The following is a 13,574-nucleotide window of genomic DNA, read 5'->3' as shown; positions in this document are numbered from 1 at the left end:
AATCTGGTTTCCAGCATCTGCAGTCATTGTTTTTACCCAGAAACTCAACTGGACTTGCCACATAAACACATAGCTACCAGAGCAGATCAGAGGCCAGGAAAACTGTGGTGAGTAACTCACCTTCTGACTCCCCAAAGCCTGTCTGTAATTTGCAAGGCAAAAGTCAGGAGTGCGATAGAATATTCCCCACTGGCCTCAATGCAGCCCCAACAATGCTCAAGAAGCTTGACACCATCCAGGTCAAAGCAGGCTGTATAACTGGCACTACATCCACAAATATCCATTCCCTCCGCCACTGATGTTCAGTAAGCACCAGTCTACTATATACAAGATGAACTGCAGAAATTCACCAAAGCTCCGAAGGCTACACCTTCCAAACGCATTTCACTTTAGTCTGTACCCTGAAGAATCTGTACCTCAGTACCTGATACTTACGATGGTGCTGTAAGTGGCAATTTGTGAAGTTTTCGTTGCATTCATTTGAGTACATGGTGATAATAAAGCTAATCCAATTCAGTCTAGAAGGACAAGGGAACACTACTGCCTGCAAGTTCCCCTCAAGTTGCTCACATCCTGACTTGGAAACATATCACTGTCCCTTCACTGTCGCTGGGTCAAAATCCTGGAATTCTTTCTCTAACAGCATTGTGGGTCAACCTACAGCATGTGGCCTGCAATGGTTCAAGAAGGCCGCTCACCACCACAACCTCAAGGGCAATAAATGCTGGCCAGCTAGCGACAGCCCTGTCCCATGAGTGAATTAAAATGTTTGCAAATTCCAACTGAAGTGCTCAATGTCCACTTCCCTTTCTGGATCCTATATGGGCACATATTATAAATAATTTCAAACTGATTAATGCCTTTCTATCATCTCTGTACTTGCAAATTACCATTCCATTCCTCCCAAACTGCTTAAAGATGTTATCATTTTGCAAAGCCATGCTTACTTCACCAACAACTCAATTCTTAAATCTTTCCAGTCCCATTCCCAGCTCTGTTCAAGTGACATAGGTTATCCTGACTGCAGCCACGACCCATCTCTGACCTCCCCCTCCAGATCCTCTAACATGCTCAACCACAATACCTCTACTCTCCTGCCAGCTTGGTGAGACTGACCTGAATTGGTTCCATTCTTACCTATCCGAAGTCAGCTGAGGATCTCTAGAGATGCCTTCTCTTCCATTCCCAATATTATTCCTGGAATTCCTTTAATCTCTATCCTTAACTTTCCTCTCTTCTTCATCTAACTCTTGTCCTGTTGTGAAATCATCCAGAACCATGGACTTATCTTTCAAAGAGGAATCCTTGTCCTAATCAGGACCTGGCTCTGTGCTATCAGGCTGCCTGCAGGCTCCAATTCTTGATAATCTGCAATTTCCTACTATTTGTCCTTAGAAATACAGCAGCCATTGCCTCCAGTCCCTCCCACTAATGCCTCCTTGCCACCAAATTTAACCTTCTACATAGCCTTGATTTCAGATGAGAGCAATGACTGGATCATCACATTTAACACCAAGCTGATCTTCCTTCCTTAGCATCACAAAACCTGCTGCTTCTACCTCCAGAATACTGCCCAGTCCACCTCACTCGCAAATGCCTCAAAGTTTCCTACATGCCTTTGTCATCGCCAATCGCAAACTGTTGTTCAGTACACCCCTCCTCCATGCATGATACATTTAGTCGGATTCTGATTCTTGAATCCTAGTCTGCACAATGTTCCATTCATCTATCAGCCCAATGCTCCTTGACCAAATTGGGTAGCTCCTTGTCCCTCAATATTTCCAATTTAAAAACTCATCCTTGTACTTAATAACCCAAAATATATTATTCAATTGAATATTGCGAAGCAGTTTCCTCCTGAATTTGTATTGTTTTAAACTGATTCAAGGTGTCCAGAAAATAAAGTAGAAAGATGAATTACAGATTTTAGAATATATTGGACTGAAGATGAAGATCAATACTGCTTTGTAGAATAACCATCTACACACAACTTATGCCTGACACAGAAGAATTGATATTGCTTTAAACTGTAAATGATATATTTTCTTGAATATTTTCTTGAATGTTTTCTGAACGTTGCCCATATTTAATCCAAAGGTATATAATTTAGAAACTTCTTTCTGCAGCACCATCATACTTGCATTCTTGACAAATTTGCCCTTATATGCTAATTAAGATCAGCAAATATTTAGTCCTCTTCAATAAGAGCAATCAACAAAAATAAACCAGATGTATTGTGCATATTGCACAGCCTCCAAAAATGCACTAAAGCCAATTTTACACGCAGCAAGCTTCCACAAACAGTAATATGATAATAACCAGGCAATCAGCTTTTGGTAGTGTTAGGCAAAAGTGAGGACTGCAGATGCTGGAAACCAGAGTCTAGATTAGAGTGGTGCTGGAAAAGCACAGCAGGTCAGGCAGCATCCGAGGAGCAGGAAAATCGACATTTGGGGCAAAGTTCTCAGGAACGAAGACAGGGAGTTCCGGTGTGGAGAGATAAATGGGAGGGGGGTGGGTCTGGGGAGAAGGTAGCCAAGAGTACAATAGATGGGTGAAGCTGGGGATGAAGGTGATAGGTCAGAGAGGAGGGTGGAGTATAGGTGGGAAGGAAGATCGGCAGGTTGGACAGGTCATGAGGACAGTGCTGAGCTGGAAGGTTGGAACTGGGGTAAGGTGGGGGGGTGGAAGGGAAATGAGGAAACTGGTGAAGTCCACATTGATGCCCTGGGGTTGCAGTGTTCCAAGGCAGAAGGTGAGGCGTTCTTTCTCCAGGCGTCGGGTGGTGAGGGAGTAGCGGTGGAGGAGGCCCAGTACATGTCCTCGGCAGACTGGGAGGGGGAGTTGAAATGTTGGGCCACGGGGCAATGGAGTTGATTTGATTGGTGCAGATGTCCTAGAGATGTTCCCTAAAGCGCTCTGAGAGAAGGCGTCCGGTCTCCCCAATGTAAACGAGACCTCATCGGGAGCAATGGTTATAATAAATGACATTGGTGGATGTGCAGGTGAAACTTTGATGGATGTGGAAGGCTCCTTTGGGGCCTTGGATGGAGGTGAGGGAGGAGGTGTGGGGGCAGGTTTTGCAATTCCTGCGGTGGCGGGGGAAGGTGCCAGGACGGGAGGGTGGGTTGTTGGCGGGCGTGGACCTGACCAGGGAGACTTGAGGAGCTAATCTTTTCATGCAGAGGGTGGTGTATGTTTGGAATGAGCTGCCAGAGGAAGTGGTAGAGGCTGGTACAATTACAACATTTAAAAGGCATCTGGGTATGTGAATAGAAAGGTTTTAGAAGGATATGGGTCAAATGGTACTATATTCATTTAGGATATCTGGTTGGATGCGTTGGACTGAAGGGTCTGTTTCCATGCTGTTGATCTTTGCGGAAATCGGATAGGGGTGGGGAGGGAAATATATCCCTGGTGGTGGGGTCTGTTTGGAGGTGGCGGAAATGTCAGTGGATGATGCGATTTATGGGAAGGTTGGTGAGGTGGAAAGTGAGGACCGGAGGGTTCCTGTCCTTGTTGTGGTTGGAGGGGTGGGGCCTGAGGGTGGGGGCGTGGGATCTGGATGAGATACGTTGGAGGGCATATTCAGCCACATGGGAAGGGAAATTGCGGTCTTAAAAGAAGGAGATCATTTTGGTGTGTTCTCTGGTGGGACTGGTCCTCATGGGAGCCGATACGGCGGAAGTGGAGGAATTGGGAATACGGGATAGCATTTTTGCAAGAGATAGGCTGAGAAGTGGTGTAATCCAGGTAGCTGTGGGAGTCCTGGGTTTGTAAAAAAATGTCAGTGTCAAATCGGTCATCATTGATGAAGATGGGGAGGTCCAGAAGTGGAGGGAAGTATCAGAGATGGTCCAGGTGAATTTAAGGTCGGGATGGAATGTGTTGGTGAAGTTGATGAACTGCTCAACCTCCTCGTGGGAGCACGAAGTGGCGCCAATGCAGTCATCAATGTAGCGGAGGAAGAGGTGGAGAGTGGTGCCGGTGTAACTACAGAAGATGGACTGTTCTACATAGCCAACAAAGAGACAAGCATAGCTGGGCCCCATGCTTCATCTGGAGGAAGTGGGAGGATTTGAAGTTAAGGGTATTGGCTGATGGCTGAATTTTTGCCAAACTACCAATGTGATAAAATCCTTTGCATTGACTTGAAAGGATAGATGGGGCCTAAATTTTAACATCCCGTCCAAAAGACAGTACCTCAGCTAGTGCAGTACTCCCTTAGTATCGCATGGGATTGTACTAAAACGTCTGAAACAGGACTTGAACCCTAATGCAATAGTTATGAAATATTTAAGAATATGTGAATCGGATTCCATTTAGTATAATTTTGAAGGAGTTATAGCCAGAAAAGTTTTGAGTAGTTTGTTTCTTTTTGATGCCCTTTCAAGCAATAACCTTTCCTTTTTTGAACCAATGCCATCCACTTAATTTCTGACTATGCTAAATGATTTTATTGTGAAAAAATGTCAACGCATTGTCACTACATGAATAGATTCTCTGTTTGTAATCCTCTGTGACCAGCAGGGACATTGCTAGTGAACATATTTTCCACTGCATTTTTACCCTCTTTAAATTGTGCCTCTACAATAAAAAGCAAATCCCACAGAATGCAATTAGAACAAAGTGCAAATGATGACGCATCTTATACCAACCCATGCTGAAGAAAACAGCTACCCTATATTTATGTTGTTTTGGATATTCTGAACAGATGAAAATTAGTAAGAATCTCTTTTTCTTAATTTCTAATTTCAAGCTGCTCAAACTTGTAAGCATATTGCAGGATCAGTCTTTTAACTTTGCTTTGCAGCTCTAATGAGTTTATGGTCCCTCTGCACGTGAATTGCTGAACAATGCATTTTTTTCCCTAATTCTGTATCTTGGTGGCACGTTGTTGTTTTTATGAATAATCTGTACTTGCAGCGGTCAAGTCTGTCGTAAAACTGGCAGTGGACAGATTGAAGAGCTCATAATCCTTTACCTACTGAGAATGAGGGTCTCTCCGTGGAGCATTCATTGGCAAAGGGCTCAGAATTTGAGGTGAAATCTGTGTATATCAGGTTTCAAAAGTGTTAATGGTAACATGACTGGGTTTTGAATGCTTACTTCTCTCAACCTCTTTTCTTGAAGCATATCCCAATTCCCTAGTCATGCCCTGATAAATCTAGTGAAACACTTGCACTGTGATATGCACTGGAATAGGTGCTGGGACTAGCATGTGGGATCTTGGCACAACCACAAGTATAAGACGAAGATGATGGACTGATTTGGTTTCACATCATCACCTTGCTTTCTGGCCCACAGCTGCTCTACAGGTGAAAACATGAGACATTCACAATGGATTCCTTGAGCACCTTTCTCAAAAAAATACTTCATAGTGAATTAATCAATTTTGAAGCTTAATGAGTATTAGGTTGGTAAACGTTAGCTAATCTACGTACAGCAATGTTCCACAAACAGCAAGGATGAAGAGCAATTAAGATGCTACTGTTGGGTTTGAAGGCTAAATGTTGACATTGGCTCTAGGAGAATCCTGCAACACTTTGAACAGTGCTGTAAAATTGTTAATGCCCACTCAGATATGATCTTGGTTTGACATCTTATCATGTGTTCATATGTAAATACCATTCACAGAATTCAGGAGTTACTATACGACAAACCTGCCTTCTGGCATTTGCCGAGTGCCAGTGACACTTGATGTGTCTATGTGGGTCAAACCTCCAAGGCCAGCTCATGTTGGGCTCTAGGCCTTTGGCTCCTAACAATAAGAAAATAAGATGGTATCAGTCCTCTCTTCCTTGTCTCCTGACAGCAAGGCGGACATAGTCTAGGCTGTCAGACTGGCTTTCCTCATGCTCTAATACACAGCTCAACAGCAGTTTTGCTGTTACCTATCCTTGATGTGCTGGTGATATGTCAGGGACGTAATTGCCTTGAAACTTTATTTCCCCTTTTTTTTTGTTTGCTATATGTGAGAAATAGCTCACAATGAAAACAACAAAAACAAAGGCTTTGTTCCCTCTGGAAAAGATTTCATAGCTTCCCTTAAATGGATATCAGCAACAAATCCTGGGGCTTTAATTGTATCATTTAAAAAATCTAAAATAAAATCACATGAACAATGGAAGGTAGCCTTCCTTCATTCCATAAAGTACTGTTTTGGGTTGGGATATATTTTCACAGGTTCAGTCTCCCTCAGGGATTCGTGAAACCATCCTTACTGACTTGGTGATGGGTGAAGAGTGATGGTGGATTACAGTGAGGGAAGGTGGGAAGTGAGGTTGATCTGTGCTCAACTGAAGACCGAGGTCATACATTTTCATGCACGGCAAACAAGAACATGGCTTATTTTCACAAACTTCCCCTAATAGAGGCTATCATCAGTGGTGCCACATCTACTTCTAAACCAAGTAGAATAGAGTAATTAAGCTCAAATTGTTACTGAATCTTGGACTCTCTAGGTCTGTGTGACTTACTAACCTAACCATTACAAGAGCTGAAAATGTGTTGCTGGAAAAGCGCAGCAGGTCAGTCAGCATCCAAGGAGCAGGAGAATCGATGTTTCGGGCATGAGCCTGAGCCTGTAGAAGGGCTCATGCCCGAAACGTCGATTTTCCTGCTCTGATCTCCAGCATCTGCAGTCCTCACTTTCTCCTAACCAATACAAGACCCCACAGTAAGCTTCTTTTTCTTAGTCTTTGTACTCAAGTCACGTATTGCTGATTCCTGCAAGTGTTACTCCCCATGGCTCCTGCTTTGGTTTGATTCAACCTGATCATTTGACGACATTGTTTCAAGTTGTTTAAAAGAAGCAGCTTGAAGTACATATTCCAAATATCACCATAGTACCTGGTTGCTATGGTAATGTATGCACTTGCTACCAGTTCCCAGAAATGTAAGAGCATAACAATGAAATCTGATTTGACCATTTTCAAAGTTCAAATTAGGCACTTCACAAATTTCCAGACTTACCACTGAATCCAACACTTTCTGATCCTAACCATTGTCTGAATAGCTGGTATGGAAAATTATTCTGCCGTCGTTATTTGCAACTCCATTGCATCCTTTTTTCTTTGCTGCACTTGATCAGTTATCATTTCCTTTTGTTTTTTACCAAGTTCCCCAGTGATATTTAATCTCTCCTGCCTCCACCTTACCATAGATCTTTCCTTTCGTTCTTTACATCCTACCCCCTATCTGTGCCTCCATGTTTGCTTAAAACCTGATCCACCTCTTACATCTTCCAGCTCTGATCTGAAATATTACCGCTGGGGTTTTCACAGTTTCATGACTGTTCTGTGCCTGAGCCAAACTGGTGCCAGAATGTAGGCCCTGTCCTCATTCCTGACAGATCCTGTCTTTACTGGAGGAGAAAGGGGACAGGAATTAATTCACACATATGGGATACCCAAAGCCAGGAATACCAAAGTGATGCTTTGCTGAGTTCAAATAGACCTCATTTTTATGTGAGCAAGGCCTGCTTCTCAGAGAATTATTCTTGAGAGTAGGCGGGAATGTTCATAAAGGGTGGATGAGATCGGTGGAACTATCAGGCTGTTGATTTCTTTAAATCCTCTGTTCTTTACATTTTGAGAAAATAACAGTCTGCCTTGAATCTCAGCTGAAAATATTTGGTGCTTGGATGTTAGACATGTATGTGTTGAAATAATCTTAGGAGCTATCACTACAGTATTATTACTGTTAGACTTCTTGCACTACCTGTGATTATCACATGGAATTGGCGGTGGGGGGAGAAGGGAAGGAAGAGGATGTTCTGTAAATTTACAGTTTGATTGATAACGCCACGAGATAATTAATGGATTATCTGTCTTTGATATGGGGTTATATATAAAAATTTAGAAATTTTTGTTTTTGATGTAAATGCTTAAAAAGATGTATTGAATGGGTTTTCAACAATGGGCAATTCAAACCTGGCATGTTTATTTGATATGATAAAGTCTGCAATAAATGTTTAGAACTTTATATTGTTCATCTCAGCATAACTCCTGAGATACTGGATGAGATGCCAGAAGTTGTAAGTGCAAAGGATAGTGGATGGGGAGATGTGAGTTAAAATAGATTGTTTACAATAGGTTAGTATTGGGGCTATTGGGGTGGGTAGAATTTGAATAGGTTGACATGGATGGTATGAGATTCCATGGTTTGTGAGCAGAGGACCACAGGTTGGCAGAAAGAAATGAAAGGCATTGGATGGTAGGGGCATTAATTAACATGAATGGGGAATGTGTGCTGAGGTTGAGGAGTGAGTACAAAAGGATTTAACCACTTTCCCCCATTGCTATTTGAGAGAAAATCTAGCCATTTAAGGATTTGTTTCTCCCAAGATGGTTTTGCTAAGTAGAGATGTTTCCAACACTGAGCACAGACCTTAGGAGTGAAAATCCAGGCCTTGTTTCACTCCCAATAGGTGCTGGCTGACTATTGAATGTTTAGAGCGTTATCTTTATTTCTTTCAGATTTCTAACATCCAGAGCATTTTCCTTTTGTGTTGTGTACATGTAGGCCAAGCACTACTGAAAGATCAGTAGAAACGATTTCATATTCATGCACTGAATAATATTGTAAAGGATGTTTCAGAATAATTTAACCTGACGCATTGTGTTTCTACATGACTCATCAAATGTCACCAAGCGGGTCTTCTAGAGGAATAGATTATCTCACAGCAAGTCTCATAAAGTGATCCCATACATCATTTGCAGTTCAGTTATTAAAACTTTGTAAAGCCTTAGTGACTAAATATTCTTCACTAATACTTCTTTTCTGAGGGGCTTCCCTTCTCTTAGAATTTTGCAGGAGTAAACTACACTAATACCATCAGCAATAACAATTTGTATTTGTAGGGTGTCACAAAAATGATGCTGCATACTGCAGTCTGCCTTCTACATGTTTCATTTGGCCATTATAATAATTAGGAGAAAGTGAGGTCTGCAGATGCTGGAGATCAGAGATGGAAATGTGTTGCTGGAAAAGCGCAGCAGGTCAGGCAGCATCTAGGGAACAGGAGAATCGACGTTTCGGGCATTAGCCCTTCTTCATTATAATAATTAGAAAGGAGATGTGGGAGTGGGGATATTGAGATTGGCGAGATGTCTGTTGTGTGGATCAGATTCATTCAACATGGGATTTGATCTCTATTCCAGCTGAGATTGATTTGGGGCCTGCCTCATCACTTTACCCATAATAAAAATGGAGGTGTTTTGCTTACTGTGGCTCAGTGTAAAATCGCCAGGGACCAGCTGATAGACAGAGAAGCCAAACAAGTTAGCAGGCAGAGTGCCTGCTCCCTCATTCCATATGATCATGGCTGGTTTGATTGTGGACTCATTTCCACATTTGTGCAACCACCAATATTCAGGGCTGTCTTGTTAGTGAAGAATCTATCTACCTCAGCCCTCAATTTTTTGACAATGATTACGGTCTCCTCCACCACCGCAGGAGATTTCAAGCTACTGACACATAAACATGTTTACTGATATTTTACTTTTAAAGCTTTATTCCTTTTCAAATAGCGCATCATTCATTATCACCCCTTCTATCAACAAAACCAATTATTTTCATGAGACAATTAAGCATCAAAGCAAGTTTTTATTTGTCCAAAATATCTTTGATGTACACTACCTTAGATACTCAGTGTAAAAGCACATTTGTCACTCAAACAATTGAAATTGATATATATATTTCCAGTTTTTATTTAACTTTTGACAATGTACAATCCACATTTATCTCTTCTCTGGATAATAATAGACAGGTTATCAGCATGTAACAATTAACAGTCTGGAACTGAGATTTTCTTCTCACTGTTCAATTTTCTGTACACATGGATGGACTAATTAAGTTTCCGCATTCTGAAGTTGCATCATATTCTGCTATTCCAAGTACCCAACAGAGTTAGATGCACCGCAGATTAACCATTAGTCAAGGGAGTGCTGAAAGTGCTGGGCATTGCGGTAGTCTTAACCTCATTGAAAGTCATTGGGATAAGTTTGGTGGTGTGTCAATCTTCCCATCTCAAGCCAGTTCATTCTCCAACCACAATAATTTTTTTCCATACTGAAAGTATGCATAAAGTATTAAAAAAACTCTAGTAGCAGCTTGTTGCTACTGCCATCAACAGGCGGAAAGTAGGCCCATGATAGACAGAACAGCATTACTAGTCACGATTTTATTCAAAATATATATATTCTTCTTGATTGAGATAGTTAATGCATTTGAGGAAAAAAAAATGCATAAATTGTCTTGGATTTTAATCTGTCATTGTTATTTGTATGCTGAAGGGTTCTGTTTTGGAATTTAAATAAGAAAATAGTTTGGTGTTATGTAATCCTTTTTTTACAATTATACAGTGCCTTTTTCTCTCTTGGTTACCTAGCATTAAGAGCCTACGCGCATTACCCGTCACTGCCTGTTCAGCCTCAGTTACCTAGCAGCATTTATTTCACTCCTTTACTGTTGAGCTTCTCAGAAAGCTTGTCGTACTTAGATCTATGGAGCAAACTAGTTAAAAGTGATATCTGATCCCGGAGTGCATACTGCACTGCTCACGGCAGGTATATGCCACCTTGTAGCACCGTCTTTGAAATGGATAACATGGCAGCTGACCGAAAAACCTGCCGCAGACCAGCCCAGTGTTTCAATTCAATCTGAAAAGTTGGATTCAGGGTGCCAGTGAGCTAATATAATTTATTTCATGTTTTATGATGCAAGTTGAAATTTTTATACTGCACTGTACAGGTAACTCACGTAAGATTTTATTTGATCTCTTGCAGCTCATCAGCGATGGCAGTGTGGTGTATGCAGAGGCTCTCTGGGACCATGTCACTATGGATGTCCAGGAGCTGGGCTTCAAGGCTGGTGATGTCATTGAAGTAGTGGATGCTACCAACAAAGAGTGGTGGTGGGGCAGGATCGCGGACAGTGAAGGCTGGTTCCCTGCCAGCTTTGTACGGGTAAGGACCATTGCATGTAGGGAGGAAGATTGATAAAATTGGAGTGGGTGGAAGGACAACTAAGACATTGAATTGAACAGTTGTCATATGACAGACTGAGGAAGGAGCACTAGCAGCTTATAGCTACCATCAGGTCTGCAATCTGAAGCACTACCTCAGTTTGCATTCAGTAATCCACCATTTAATTCTGATTTCTTGTCTGTATGGTTTGCATGGTGCAGATCAAATGGCAATAAATAAAATCCTAAGATAAAAGATATTATAGAACCACAGTACAAAAATAGTCATTTCAAAAAATCAATTGCTGGAAATTAAGTATCTTTTTTTGAGTATGCAGATATTTGGTATAAACCCAGAGAGTTAAATCCACTGATCCTGCAGTCTTGGCAGTGAGCATGAATCTACATTTTGTTATTGCTGCACTTTCCAAATCAAATGGCGTTCCTATAGAGGGTTGCAAGTTCAACCAAATTACCCCTTAATGCCACTTATTGAAATGGTTCAAAATGTCCGATGGATTTTGGTCTTATTTACTACCTAACCTTAACATGCAAGTTTTCAATGAGTGACCTTCAACGGTATATTGTGTAACTTCTGATGTTGAATGAGACCAACTGGGGCAATTGTGTTTCCCTAAAATTTCCCGACATTCCTACATGCTACAAAACATCAGGAGTAAATTAATGTTGCTTTTTATATGCTTTTAAAAACATTGGCTGTGGCGAGCAGACATTTTGTTTGATATTGTACCTGATACAAGAGTATGAAACTACATGTTTTGTTTAATGGCCACTACAATCGACACTGATTAAGCCAAATGTTATTATATGTTGAAAAGAAAATTGAATTGTCCTGTGGATTGAGTTTAAAACATTTCAATAAAATTGTACAGGAGTTGTTTTTATTAATGACTTCAATGGAAATTTAGCAATGTCTAATTAAGATTTGAGCTGCATTAGCTTCCCTGATGTCTCAGTGTGATGCAACATGCAAACTGCTTAGCACAAACACAGGAAAATCCCAAATGTCCTGATTGGGAACTCATGGACAGTATTGAAGAACTACCCTAAAATACAGCTTTGATGATGGTTTACAGTGAAGATGACTGGCAGACCACTCTCTCCTTCAGGTTGTCAATAATGGTCATTGTTTAAGAATAGAATTAGAACTTTAATTTACAGAAGGGATCGATTGAAATAAAGGTGCTTTATCAATATTTCAAAACATAGAGACTGAGCTAAAGAAATTGGTATTGAAGGAAATATCAAAGAGGGATGACTTAAAATGGATAAATCTTCATCGTCTTAACAAGGCAATTCCAGCAACAAACCTAGTTGACAGAAATCACACACAGAAAAGTGGAGTGAAGGGAAAATGAGTGATCAGTAGAAACTTGACAGATTCAAAAATGACAGAAAAAAGAAGTAATGGAAGCATTGGAATGAATTTGTTTCGGGCCATTATCGTAAATCATGACTGCACAAACATCCCGGATCTCGTTATGATGATAGTTCCAGTTGGAAAGAAAATAAATTATGTACACATTTGGTTTTGTTTCATTTTCTTCTTTTACTTCTAAAGTTGTGGGTCAACCAGGATGAGCCCATGGAAGAATACCCAGTCAGGGTCGAGGACGGAAAACCTGAAGCTGCCAACAGTGCCAACCGTCGACTGGCCACAGGCCAATCAAAGAAAGACCAGATGCGAACCAATGTTATCAGTGAGATTATGAGCACTGAGAATGATTATATCAAACATTTAAAGGATATCTGTGAGGTAAGGTTCGGAATAGCACATTTAAAAATTGCTATTCATTTGCGGCTTTTAGAGAGGATGATTTCAGGCCAAGTATCAGTCCTTTTATATTTCTCGTTATGTCGTAGAAATATATTGTTGGAAATGTGGAAACATTGCTTCATGGATTTTCAGGGTCTACTTTCTAAACACAAAATTACATGTATTTGGTGTCAACCTGCAGCAAGTCTGAAACTTTATTGTCTACCACAGAAAGCTCTTGGGGTCAGTTTGTTAGATACACACAGAAGGGACCGAATGTGGCCCTTGCAGCTAAAGGGATCAAGAGGTGGGGAGAGAACGTAGGAGAGAAAGGGAGTGGGATACTGAAATTGCATGATCAGCCATGATTATATAGAATGGTGGTGCAGGCTCAAATGGCCAAATGGCCTACTCCTACACTTACTTTCTATGTATCTATGTTTCTATTCTAAGTAATGGGCAGGTTGGGAAATGCAAATGTTTACCTCAGTGAGCAAATGCTGATTCTATACAGTTGAAGGCTGTGGACTGCTGTTCAGGGCATTGACCAATCTTTGCAAATCCTGACGTGGGTGACATTAATATGAATATTACCTAAAAGAGGAGGAAATTCTTACTCCTTGCACCAACCTCATTTAATCTGGAATGACATCAGTGGTGCTGAGAAAAGTTAAGGAAGAGGTATGGATTTCTTGTGAATCTCCTCAGGCGCAGTGTCACTGCTGTACTAAATATGTCGGAAACTGATTAAAAAAAGGTTCTCAACTTTGTTGACACCCATCTTCAGAAGCTGGACATTTAGCCACGAAGAGAATTTAATTAAGAATG

At 41.1% G+C, this 13,574-nt stretch overlaps 1 protein-coding gene across 9 annotated transcripts in view; it reads left to right on the top strand.

Moving 5' to 3' along the window:
- LOC122555777 (Rho guanine nucleotide exchange factor 4) overlaps window positions 1–13,574 on the top strand; it is a 473,424-nt gene that overhangs the window by 415,173 nt on the left and 44,677 nt on the right. For all 9 annotated transcript variants that reach the window (XM_043701907.2, XM_087993755.1, XM_087993757.1 and 6 more), the window contains 2 exons: window positions 10,791–10,970; window positions 12,552–12,746. In XM_043701907.2, coding sequence (XP_043557842.2) covers window positions 10,791–10,970; window positions 12,552–12,746 — 375 coding nt within the window. The remainder of the gene's footprint in view (window positions 1–10,790; window positions 10,971–12,551; window positions 12,747–13,574) is intronic.

This window comes from Chiloscyllium plagiosum, unplaced genomic scaffold (assembly GCF_037043375.1).
Source record: "Chiloscyllium plagiosum isolate Xiang-an unplaced genomic scaffold, Cpla_swu_hap1 HiC_scaffold_13, whole genome shotgun sequence".
Lineage (NCBI taxonomy): Eukaryota > Metazoa > Chordata > Chondrichthyes > Orectolobiformes > Hemiscylliidae > Chiloscyllium > Chiloscyllium plagiosum.
Note: the sequence above shows the minus strand (reverse complement) of the source record. Positions and strands in the feature narration are given on the sequence as shown.